At 48.1% G+C, this 12271-nt stretch overlaps 1 protein-coding gene across 4 annotated transcripts; it reads right to left on the bottom strand.

Annotated features, from left to right (window-relative positions):
- Positions 1-944: 944 nt before the first annotated feature.
- SPTSSB (serine palmitoyltransferase small subunit B) lies at positions 945-11260 on the bottom strand. Of its 4 annotated transcripts, XM_027685856.1 has the most exons (3): positions 11195-11249; positions 9495-9500; positions 945-2339 (listed from the first exon to the last, which is right to left on the bottom strand). In XM_027685856.1, the coding sequence occupies exon 3, from the start codon at positions 2319-2321 to the stop codon at positions 2079-2081; it is 243 nt and encodes an 80-aa protein (XP_027541657.1). In that variant the 5' UTR covers positions 2322-2339; positions 9495-9500; positions 11195-11249; the 3' UTR covers positions 945-2078. The 4 variants fall into 4 exon arrangements, with proteins under 4 accessions (XP_027541657.1, XP_027541658.1, XP_027541656.1 ...); XM_027685857.1 differs by lacking the exon at positions 9495-9500 and having other exon boundaries at positions 945-2341; positions 11191-11260; XM_027685855.1 differs by lacking the exons at positions 9495-9500; positions 11195-11249 and adding an exon at positions 10787-10976 and having other exon boundaries at positions 945-2341.
- Positions 11261-12271: the final 1011 nt, after the last annotated feature.

The raw sequence follows: 12271 nt of genomic DNA, 5'->3' as shown, positions 1-12271 counted from the left end.
CTCCTGCAAAGCCAGACAAGGATAACAGGCCCAATAAGGAAAAAAAAGTGCTTTCCATGAATCCCATCATGGGAGGGCAATGGAAATCCCTCTTCCCGAGCAAAGGAACTTCCTTGCTCTGTTTGCTCTCAGTTAAATGTTTAAATAGCAATATTCCATCGGGGTGTGTGCCTTGGAGACAGGAGACCCAGCCTTTGCATACCTGTGAAAAAGTGTTTTTCCTTGTCCTCCAAAAAGCAGGTCAGTTGGTTTTGATGACATGAGGAAGAAATCCCCTTTTTCAGAAATTAAAACCTAAGATCTTAGTGGAAACAGAACTGATGAGGAGATACCATGGCATTTACAGCATCATATCATCTGGTTAACAAGCAGAATTGAAAATAAAATTTGGGACAGGTTTTTGGTTCAAGCACCAACTTGCTGGGTAAATATTTTTATTTTTTCACCTCTGACATTTGGCTTGTAGCTTTTTGGTCTATTTTAGTCTACTTTTAGTCTACTTTAAGGGCTGCTTCCATGGAAAATGTCCCAGGTATTGCCATTTTTCGTCTCCTCCGATGCTGTGGGATAACTGGAAGTGTGATTACAACTTGGATTTGCAGGATAACAACTGGGATTAAACTACCAGGACAGCTGAGATTTTGACTCCCATTTGAGCCCAAAGCACCCAGTTGTGCCACCAGCACACACAGGTATTTGTTGCCTTAATTTGAAGCACATCAGTGGCTTTTTTTTTCCCAGAGACAGGAGAAGTCTTGGATCCAGTGAGGATGAACATGGCAGTCCCCCCACAGATCCATTTAGGGAGCTCTCAAACCTCATCCCAGAACATTTATTCCAAAATAATCTGTCTACCACAGTGCCAGCCTGGCCCACATGCATCCAGACTATTTATGAATGAGCAGAAAACACAGAAGAGCTGAGTCATGAGCACCAGAATGTCATTTCAGAAGAATAAAATTTAATTTTTATCCGAAAAAAAACTGCATACACATGTTCAGATCTGGTCAACCTTCACAACATGTCTTCGTTTCCAAGCAGATTTGTGCTTTTAAGGTACAGGACCTCACTGCAGCTTGATAAAGAAGATAAGAGAGGTTTTTTTTGTATCCTATAACTGTGCAATCATCATTTGAAAGCTATTTACATTTTGCACCTCTCGCTTCTAAGAACAGCAGCAGCAGCTGTTAGAGATGTGCAGCTGTAATTTATGATTTGGGATTTACATGTGATTGAGGTGTAGTGTGAAAACCAAACAACCTTTCATTGTTCCAGAAACTCCCCACGGGCAATGATTATAAATCTAATTTCTTCTTTAGAAAGGAGATCTCTTTAAGCCCTCAGACTTCCCTGCAGGTATTAAAATATTACTTCCACTCTGATTCCTCGATCATCTTCCCCTGGTGCTGACATGCACTTTGCTGCCTTGGTGAGTGGGAGCAGAAAGAAAAGGTCTTGGGTTTTATCAAATAAGGCAGGAGGGCACTGAAACAGAGCTGAGTTTGCTTCTTTCTGTCATCTTCACTAAACTGCAAGATTACATACAGTATTAAAAAAAAAAATAATCTCTTTTAGGCCATCTGAACTCAGGTGCAACAACTTAGATGCAAAAAAGTTGGATTAAAGTTCATCCTCCTGTTGCTTTCTCTTCGAGTTTCCTCTCCCATCCCTTAAAAACTAGAAGTCAATAACCAGCCAGGTGTTAGCACTCAAATCATGCTGGATATACTCATTTCTTTATATTCTGTAGCCTGGGCAGAGAAGCCACAGGGGTGTTTTTCCCCTGCACTGTGAGCTTTGTGTGTGATGAGTGTTGCACTCCTCAGCCATCGCAGTCTCTGCTGTTTTGCACGTGCCAGAGTGATTAAATTAGGCTGCTGAAAGTGGTTGAAATCAGGCAAATGTGGCATTGCAGGTGATGTGCTGCCTGGGCTGGTTTAAGAGGCAGGACCTCAGAGCCTCCCCCAGCTCTGGGAATGAAGCAAAGCCGCATGCCGTGAGAGAAAACGGTGTTTTCCTAAGTGCCAGAGTGCTTTGGGACAGACACACAACATTCCACACGAGCTGCTGGGGTGGGTTCAGTTCACCACGGGCACGGCGCTGTCGGGCTGGGCCCCGAAAATCTGGGAGAAGAATTCCAGGGCCAGGCGGACGTGGATGGGCACGAAGACGTAGGCCGTGTACACCACCATGGCCACCACGGTCACCGTGATGGTGTGGAACATGGACTGCTCCCAGGGCTCCAGCACGTAGCTGCAGGTCACCAGCAGGTACTGGTAGTACAGCCAGTAGATATAGTCCTTCACCCGCTTCACATCCATCCTCAGCTCCTGGAGATGACCTGGAATGACAGGGAACTTCGGATTAAACTGCGCTGGCACCGAACCAGGATGTGGTGACCATCATTTCAGGTTTGATATCACATGTGAGCGTTGTATAAAGTGAATTTCGAGCAGAGGTAACACATCGGTGCCATCAGCAGCACGGGGAACAGTGCTGAGCTCTGCAGCTGCTTCTTGAATTTATCGAAGCTCTATCACTTGGACAATCTCAATTCCCAGACAAGCTGTGGCTGCCCCATCCCTGGAAGTGTCCAAGGCCAGGTTGGACGAGCCTTGGAGCAACCTGGACTAGTGGAAGGTGTCCCTGCCCATGGCAGGGGGTGGCACTCAATAACCTCTAAATTCCCTTCCCACCCAAACCATCCTGTGATTCTATGAATTCCCACATTCTGACTGGGAATGTATTTTTCTACTCGTTCTGTTCTAGGAATTAAAACCACCTGAGCCCACAAAAGCACAGGGATCACATAGAAATCAGGGAAATAGGCATTTAAAAGGGAAGGCTTTGAGTCAGCTTCCATAAATGTGGATGGCATACAGATATGCCCTGGGATAAAGACGAGATTAAAAAACTGCTCTAAAACCCCCTCTGCTTCCTTCTGGTAATGCTTTTTATTGTTCTGCAATTGTTGGGGATAAAAAAAAAGACAAGCTATGAAAGGGAGGGAAAAAAAGCAACCTCAAATTGCAGAAGAAGTTTTTCCAACTCACTCCAAAGAAATAAGAAACATCACAGATTAAATGTATTTAATAGAAGTTACAAGTCTAGGAAAGATTTTCTTCTCAGGTGATACCTTTCTACATTCATTGTTCCCAGCTCCATGTGGAAACTGGAACAGTTGAGCAAGTATTAACTAGGAAATGGGGTTTGCCTTCCACTGCTTATTGTTAAAATTGTTTTTTGGCGTTTTAAATTACCTTTAAATGCAGGCTAAAAACATGGTATTTTGAGAAAATAGAATGACAAGCAACTGTATGAGGCTTCCCAGAGGGACTTCTTTATTTTGGGGGTTGAGTTTAAGGACACACAGGTCAGCTCACAGGGAATACAGCAGATTTTCCTGCTGGAAAACCTTCCAATGTATCATTTTTTTTTTACACTTCTGTTGCCTAAAATGCCAGGAACAGAGAGGCTTGGACACATCACATCCCTCAGGCCTTGTTTCGTAGCGAGTTTTCGGCACCAGAAATATCCCATCCCTCAAAGCCACAAATCCTAAGGTAGCAGTGAAAAATTTGCAGCCTGTGATTAAAATAATGAGAGGCCACTGATACAGGCCAAAAAATATGACAGCACTCAGTGGTTTACTGCTGTCCACAGTATTCTGGTGGTTTGTGGGTATTTACCAAAGGGAAGACAAGGTACCCATACAAAGGATGCCTGGTTTGTTTTCTAACAGCTTTATTTTGGTTGCTGGTGTGTAAATCTTTGTCTGGTGGGTGCCCAGCCAAGTGCACACACCTTGGATTGTATTTCTCCATCTTCTCCTGGATCACTGGTGCTCTCACACCTCGCTGTCTGGAGATGCTGCAAGGTAGATTTGGGGGTTTTCCTTTTTCTTTGGGAAGGCAACAACCACAGGCTGACCTTAAGCCTGGCTGTCTGACTGAATGGACACTCCAAGTGCCTGTCCAAGCTGCTGTTGAGAACCTGACTGTGTTTATTCCCCCTCCTCATCCATGTGCAGGCACCTCTCCCCATTTTCGCCTCCCATCCCTTGGGTTTCTGTCCAGATTTTTATGCCGCAACCTTTCTGTACTTGCCCCATCACCCCCCAACAAACACACTTTCCATCCCACCAGCCTTTCTTCTGTGTCCTCCAACCATCAGTACCTTCCCAATATATCCTTTATTCCCCCAATTCTCATAAAGTAGTTCATTTCCTTCACTTCCATCTTTCCATATCTCCCAGACCAAGAAACTGCCTCCAGTGCTTTTGGGGGGGGGAAGATCACTCCCATTTTAAATCCAGCAATGACTGTCTTTGCTGGGAACAGTTTTACTTCCAAGAGTTCAGGCTGGGCAGAAATGTCACCACTGGTCCCTGTCCTGGCATGAATGGAAGATGATTCCTTTCAGATAATTTATTTTAAAGCAGAACTCAAGAGAGGCTTTAAAGCCTTGTAAATATTGCAAAGCCTTCAATAAAAATGGCACAGCTGGCAAACTGTGACTCCCTGGGAGCCAAAAGTGTCTCTATTTAGCCCTTGTGCAAAAAGAGCAGCATTTTCCAATGAAGAGGTTAAGCCCTTTCCTCTACAATTGGAAGGAGAACAAGGGCCCTCTGATACTCTCTAGGATTAAGGTATTTACACTGGGGTTAGACCTGTGCTAGTTAAACTCATACCTTTCTTGGGTAAATACCTGCTAATCCTGCCTGCTGCAAGGCTGGAGCACTGGCTGTGGGTGGCTGAGGCTCTGAGTTACCAGAGGTGCACATGCACTTGTGTATCTCCATATGGAGCTGGTTTAAGGAGCAGCCAAAGCCAGGAAAAACCTTCCCCAGGCTGATTTGTCTGATATTCAACCAGGCTGCAGCCTCAGCACTATCACTTCCCAGGCACTGTTGTCTTGGAGGGAGACATGAATAAAGGATGAAGTCATTAAAATGATGAGCAGCCCTTTTTGATTTAACCAAAGACCTCGTCACACTTTCTTTCTCCAGCCTGGGGATTGTGTTTCCACTCAGCTCCACCACAAAGTCCAGCCTGTGCTTCTCTGCTTCTCCCAGTTCAGGGGGCAGGGGGATAACTCCATCTCCAGGCATTCAGGAATACCAGGAAAAACACACACTGTCTTAATGCAGAGGCTTTGTGGTCTCCTAATGAATGGCAGAGGCTGAGATAAGTAAAAGCCAAAGAGTGAATTAGATTCCTCACCACTAACTCACCTCCACTGCATTTCATCTGCCCAGAGACCTTCTCTGATAGCAGGAGAAGGGCAGCAACACGAAGAGTGTTGCAGGATAATGCCATTCCAGGTGCATAATTTATGAAGGAAAACATAGGAGGGAAAGGAAAAAAGAGGCACCTTAAACCAGCTGCTCAGGAAATCAGAGACCAGACTGCCCTGTGCCACAGACACCTCTGGGGAGGAACCCTGTTTGCATTAATTTGGGCCCAGTGTGGAGCACGAGGAACAGCCCAAAGCTCCACAGCTCCAGCAGCTTTCCCACCCAAATTACTTGTACCAATAATCAAAGGGAATGGCAGATCACTACACAAATTTTGAGGCTAAAAAAAAATAAATCTGAATTTTAAACAAGATTTGTCCTTCTACTTCCATTTTTAAGCATTGCTGTGTTTTATTATATTACTACTGTGACTCTGAGTTGAAAGAGTCCTGAGTTATTCACTCAGCAGTTCCCAATATGCCAGAGCAGGAGGTAATTTGCTCTTATGCCATTCTAACTTAACACTGCCTGTCTGTAAATTTGGATTTAAGCATTCAATTGTGTTGTGGAAATGCCTTTCTAGAGGCCATGGGACTGTTCCAGCCAGCTATGAGTGAAATGAAGAGAATTCACCTTCTCAAGCCATTAAGCAACATTCAGGTTATGTTCAGCAATTCCACCTCCAAGCAAAAAAAAAAAATAAAAAAGAACCAAACCCAAGAAGAGAAACCTGTAAAGCAGCTTTTATTGTTTTAAGTGGCTGCCTGATTTTTCTTGCTTGTTGATACATGTCTCTGATTAGGGCAGCTGGAAAGATAAATCATCACCAAAATGCACCAAGTTTCATTTCAGAGCATGTCTAATCTCAAAAATTGCTTTATTAGTGACCTGGTGTTGGAGCTAATTGGGAGTTGGAACCTAAAGATGCCAGTGTAAGGTACTTTAATGTGGAATTTATGCTTTGAGCAGCTGGGATTTGGGGAATTTTGGTCATAGGTCCACAACTCTGACCCGTGGCCGGACAGCACCTGGTGGGAAATTCCTGTGGGAAGAAACATTCTTGGAGGGGAACTGGGATGGACTGGTTTCCAAAGAATGCTTGAGAAACACTGGACACCTTCAGCAGGAGGGGTTGGTTGAGTTACACAGGTCTAAGTTTATCTGGGAGGGGGAAAAACAAACCCTGAGAGTGGAGGTGGCCCCGTTCACAGGGTGCCTCTGGTGCTTTGAATGTAAAGTAGAGACAAGGAGAGAAGAAAAACAAGCAAACAATCAATCCACCCCCAAAATGCAAATATTTAATTGGCTGGAAATTAGCCATTTGCTAAATAACTGCTGTGATAGCAGGGAAGCAAGAGTGGGTGGGTTCTGCAGCATCCTGAGGGATTCCTCTCGTGCTGAAGCTTAAATAAAATCCTACCAGGAGCCCTTGAGGGTGTTCCCAGTCCAACCACCCCCTCAGCACCCACATGTGGGCAGGTGCAACAAGGCCAAGTGCAATAACTGTTTTTAAGTTGTCTGCTATATAAATAATTGCAGCTATTAGAAGAGGAATGGGTAGTCACCCCCTTGGGGATTGAAGCAGAAATCCTTTCTGCAGGTTATTTGGCTGTTCTTTGTCGTTTTATTGTGTTAAGTGGGTTTGTTCTGCTGTAACTCAGAATATCCTGACTTATCCAAGGCACCAGCCTTGTCCCTTCTTAGGGGGGACAAGCCAATGTGATCCTGGGCTGAGCCCACTGATTTTGTGCAGACAGACAGCTCCAAATTTGTGCAGACAGACATCTTCAAGTGCAAACAGAGCCATAAAGGGATTCCCGTTCCCACTCCATCCTTCACTCCCCTTAATGTTTTATTCAGTGAGCACCAAGCACAGAGCATAAGGAATGAAATTCAGGTCCTGTGGACCAGCAGTGGGGAAGAAATTTCGCTGAGGCAGCAGTTAGTGCAGGGAATCCCAGGGACACCCTCAGCCTGTTCCTCTCTTGCATCCCTGCGGCTCCAATTCCTCGGCTCAGCCTGGAAAGCTGCCTGTTCCCTCCTGACAAGCAGAAACCCCTCAGGTTACTGCAGTGCTTCCACATGGATCTTTAAATGTCCCCTCGAGCTTGTTTTCACAGGGAGGAAACACCAGGCAGAGGATGTGAGTGAGAACAGCAGCAACAATCCCAAAGGAGACCCCGTTAAAAATGCCTCGACATCCAGACTGCAATAAATAATTACAGTTGATTTACACCCCACCTGTAATTCTGCAGTGCAGAGCAGCAGTGAGACAATCTCTGGTTCCTCTCCCTCAGCTTTCATCCTCCTGAATCAGCATCTCAGCACACTGGGCCCTGCATTCCTGCCAGCTCCTGTGCTCCAGGAAATGTGGAAGCTCCTGCTTGTGTCCCATGCAACAGCAGGATAAAGCTCTGAGCTGGTCAAATTTTATTGCTCTACATGACTCAGACATTCTGCATATGGGTGAACATGGTTCGACTGCTCCTGTGGGGTTTTCTGGACGAAAGAAATTCTTCCAGGAGTGAAAAAATACTTCAAGAGTGAAAAGGGTGAGGCAGAAAAGTGTTTTCAGCCCCGTTTTCTGCTTTCCCTTGCTCAGGAGAAGGAACTCCAGCATCTTCCCGATCTTTAAACACCAACCCTCCTCCCTGCTGCCCTCAGTGGGAGCACAGAGGTGCTGTTTGGGTTCTTTTATGTGTTACATAATGCACACAAGACCTTTTGCTGTTTGGGAAGACTTCCTTTTACCTCTGGTGACTCCAAACAAGGCAGCAAAACACTCAGGGGGTGGCAAAGCCACACCTGCACAAAGTCTGGCCCAACTTCCTCATGTCCAGCTCTGACCCCAAACCTCCCCCTCGTGTGCTGCCAGGTCCAAGCTCCTCCAGCAGCTCTTCTGGGCTCCCCAGCAGGGGTTTGGTGCTATAATTCACCTCCATCCCTGCCTGGAACACCTGGATTCTTGTCAGCCTGGGTGGAAGTATTTAACAATAAGCAGTGGAAGGCAAACACCTAACTATTTTTTGTTGAAATGGCAAATGGGGTTTATTATGGCCCACAATGATGTCATTTTAAATGTGATATACAATTGTTGACCCTTGGGAAAGCAGCACCCACAGGGATTTCATCTGGAGAGAGGCTCCCAGCCATTCAATAACAGAACAGATGTTGAAAGCAGTTGAAGTTTAGACTGATTTCATGCCTTACCTACCCCTGCAAGCTGTAGGCTGCTCCTAGCAAAGCCACATTGCTGAATAAATCAACTCCCCCTAACTTTGCAGCCTGGCTGATTTATCAGTCCACCCTCCTGTCTCTACTCGGGCAGAGGAAGGAGGAGATGCAGCTTCTCTGCAACAACAACATCCTTGGAGCAGCTCTGTCCCATTTTCTTCCAAGGCCAAATTAATTTTTCAACAATTTTTCCGTTCTTCCCTCCTCTGAAGTTTCCTCAGTCGTTTCCTTACATAACTATCTGCTCCTTACAGTCTGTGTACAAATCCCTTCCTTTCCAGCTTCCTCTGGGCTGAGCATGTTTTGGGCTCCAAGGACTTGCACCCTGGAGCAGAACTGGTGAGCAGCTCTGCCAGGGCAGACAGGTGAACTGGCAACTTGAAATCCCAGGAAAATCTTTCCCTGTATTTTCAGGGTGAGCACAGTTTAGGACAGACATGGTTTTGAACTGAAATCCCCTCAAATTTGTAACCAGAGACCAGCACCAGGTTTAAATTGCAATTACTCAAAAATTGAGAGTTCTCAAAGAACTGTTGCAGGAGTATCTTAGAGGGGGTTTGGTGAGGTTTTGCTTTTGCTCTTGGTGACAAACCTTAGTTCCTGCAAGACTTGTGAGATTTGGGACATCATCCACATCCTTCAAGAGGACTTTAAAGATCTCCGAGTTCAGAAGGCTGTGTAAACACATCACTCTCCAGACAAAATAGCTGAGATGTTTGGGGTCTAACAGAAGATTTACTTCTGATTGCAGTTCTTATTTTATTCAGACTTCTTTGCTTTGCTCTGAGTCATTTCTGAAGCAGCTGAAAATAACAGCTGCTCTTGGGTTATGTGTAATATGAGAAGGTGAATATTGTCAGAGTAATGACAGGTATTAGTGGGAAACAGGGACCAAACTCTTGTGCAAGTGCATCTCCTCTGAGATCTGATGCAGGGAAGCAGAGTTGCACCACAGCAGCCACTGACCCAAAAGGGGAAAAGAAAAAAATGAAGTGAGATCCCTGGAACAGATAAGAAGGAAAAAGGGAGACTCACATTTTTCACAGAAACTCATTTAACCCCATAGGTGTAGGAAGGAATGATTTCCCTCACAGGCCACTTCATCCCTGTGAGCAAACAGGTTTGACCCCAGAAAGGTGTTGATACAGAATATCCCTAAAATGAGGGGAAAGCAAAGCCACCCTTAATTTTTGGAGGGGAGACACAAGGAACCCTCCAGTCACACAACAGGGAAAGACAAGGCTCTTCAAAGCTGCAGCACCTCGTGGGGTCCCCTCTGGGTGGACATCCCAACCTCCTGGGCTCCTCTGCTCCCAAGGTGCTGGTTTTGGGAATGTTCACTTGGCTCTACACCAGCAGCAAGGCCAGGTTTGAGGTACAGACACAGCACAAAGGAAAAGCTTGATAAAACCTTGTCAGGACCCAGAGCAGAGCCAGGGATGGTTGTCAGCCAGCTGGAGCTCTGTGTCCTGGTGCTGTGCACTGCACCACATGCCCTGGATGCTGTTGGGACACAGGGAACATGGAACAAGTATTCCCGTGGCCCTGAGCTGCTCCCCAGACACTGTTTCCCCACATCTCCAATTCCAGCTGGAAAAATGCACAGGCTTCATGAAAAGCTTCCCTGTTTTCCCCCACCAAACCTGCACCACCTAGAAATCACTCCAAGGAGTCGTGGAATTGCTCTCAAAACATAGTTATTTGTACCATACTCGTGATATCCGTGAGAAAAAGATGAAGAAGCATCCCAACTCCTAAAGCATCAAAATCCACAGTCCACAAAGTACCTTGTGCTGACTAAGCAGAGCATCTATTGCAAGGATTCTCTTCCCTATTATCCCAGCTCCAAGAGGGAGGTAGGTCTTGCACCTGCTTCCCACTGAAGGATTACTGGGAGCCACCAGCAACTCTAAGAAAACCAAAGAGCCTGTAAGCACCGAGTATTTTCAGCACACTGCTCTGAGCAGCACAGTCACCTTCCCTCCTCCATCCCCTGTTTCCACCTCTGTATTTCTGGGTGTTTGGTTTTCAGTAACCCCCTGCCAAGGCAAAGCATCCTCCAACATCTGTACCAGCCACAACACCTGGAAACCCCCAACTGCAGCAACAAGTCACAGAATCACAGGATGGTTCGGGCTCCAAGGGACCTCGAAGCTCATCCCGTTCCTACGAGCAGGGAGCATTTTAAGCCCGGAGGGACCTTGCTGAAGGCTGTAGGTCCGTCCGTAACGCCACCACCACCTTGAAGGCAGCACAGCAGAGCAAACCCCCTGAGGCTTCACCGCTGCTCCCGGGCCTTCCCCCCGCGCTCCTTACCGAGCCTCTGGAGACCCTCCGGGCCAAGGTCACCGGCCCCGGGGTGCGGGGATGCTCCGGGGTGCGGGGATGCTCCGGGGCGCGCCTCCGCCGCGATGCCCTTGGGCGAGCGCGGCTGAGCGGGGGCTGAGCGCGGGCACCGGGCCGTGCGGGGCTCCTGGTGCGGGGACAGCGGGCTGGGGGACAGCGGGCTGCGGGAACACCGGCGCTCCGCGGCGCGGGCGCTCCGGGATGCGGGCGCTCCGGGATGCGGGCGCTCCGGGATGCGGGCGCTCCGCGGCCCCGCGCCGCGCTCGCCTCCGCGCCGCGCACCGCGGCTCCCCAGCCCGGCGCTGTTTAAATACCCCCCTCTCTCCCTCTCTCCCTCCCTCCTCAGCTCCATCCCTCCCTCTTTCCCTCCCTACCTGCCGCCCCGCTCGGCTCCTCTCGGCCGCGGCCCCGGGGCCGCTCCCGCCCCGCCCGCTGCCGCAGCCGCTGCGCTGGGGCTTGCGGCGTTCGGGGGGGTGGGAGGAGCGGGGCCGGGCCTGGGGAATGCCGTGGGATGGAGCCGGCTGGCACCTCCGGCACGCCGGCTGTTTCCCTGGAGCGCGGGGTTTCCCTGGACCCGGCGGCTTTTCCAAGCGCCGGCGTGACGCGGGATGCGGGGAGCGCAGGGAGCGCGCACCGGCTGCGCCAGAGCTGCCCCGCGCAGACCTGCGGGGCACCGAGAGCCCTTCACATCGCGCCCAGACGTTGGAATATATCTGTTTTTAGTGTAGTTTGCGGCATAGCGGGGGTGCGAAGGGGGCCGCAGGTGCCTGGGAGCATCCCGGCTCCAAAGGGATGGGTGGGAAGGACCGGAGCGAGGTGCTGCGACACGGCTGGGAGACACCGGGCGTGGAGAGAGGGAAGCGGGGGTGATAGCACCGTTTATCAGGTGTTTCCAGAAAAGAGAGATATGGATGGGCAAGTGCTTACAGGACTTTATCCGAAATCCTGTGAAATAAATGATGATAAACATGAGGCTCGGTTTTCTGTAGTTTATTCTGTCCCAGAGATAAAAAAGCAGGATTTCATGTCCTGCTCGCTACCAAACAGCTACTTAGGAACTTAAATTTGCAGTGTAAGTGAGAAATAAAAGCAACAAGCACTTTATTCAGTGTTCCCCTGGGGTTGGACTCGATGCTCGTAGGTCCCTTCCAACTCATCATATTCTGTGATTCTGGGTGAATTCCAGGTACAATGTCATTCACTAAACAAAGTCACCCCAGTGGGACCTGGGGTCGCCTCCCCCACAGTGGGGCCACCGTGTCCCTGTTCTGGCACCCAGTGATGAATTCTAACCACAAAAAGCCATAAAGGAATGCAAACTGTTTCAAAGGGCCAGGTGTAACCGCTGGTATTAAAGCTGTTCTTTTAATATTTGAACACATTTTTAATGATGCTTTAAAAATGCTCTTTCCTCAGTTAATACCTTTAAAAGGCACTGCACAAACAGAGCTGCAC

This window comes from Neopelma chrysocephalum, unplaced genomic scaffold (assembly GCF_003984885.1).
Source record: "Neopelma chrysocephalum unplaced genomic scaffold, ASM398488v2 Primary Assembly neopelma1_69, whole genome shotgun sequence".
NCBI classification, from domain to species: Eukaryota; Metazoa; Chordata; class Aves; order Passeriformes; family Pipridae; genus Neopelma; species Neopelma chrysocephalum.
This window is presented reverse-complemented; position numbering and strand designations above follow the sequence as displayed.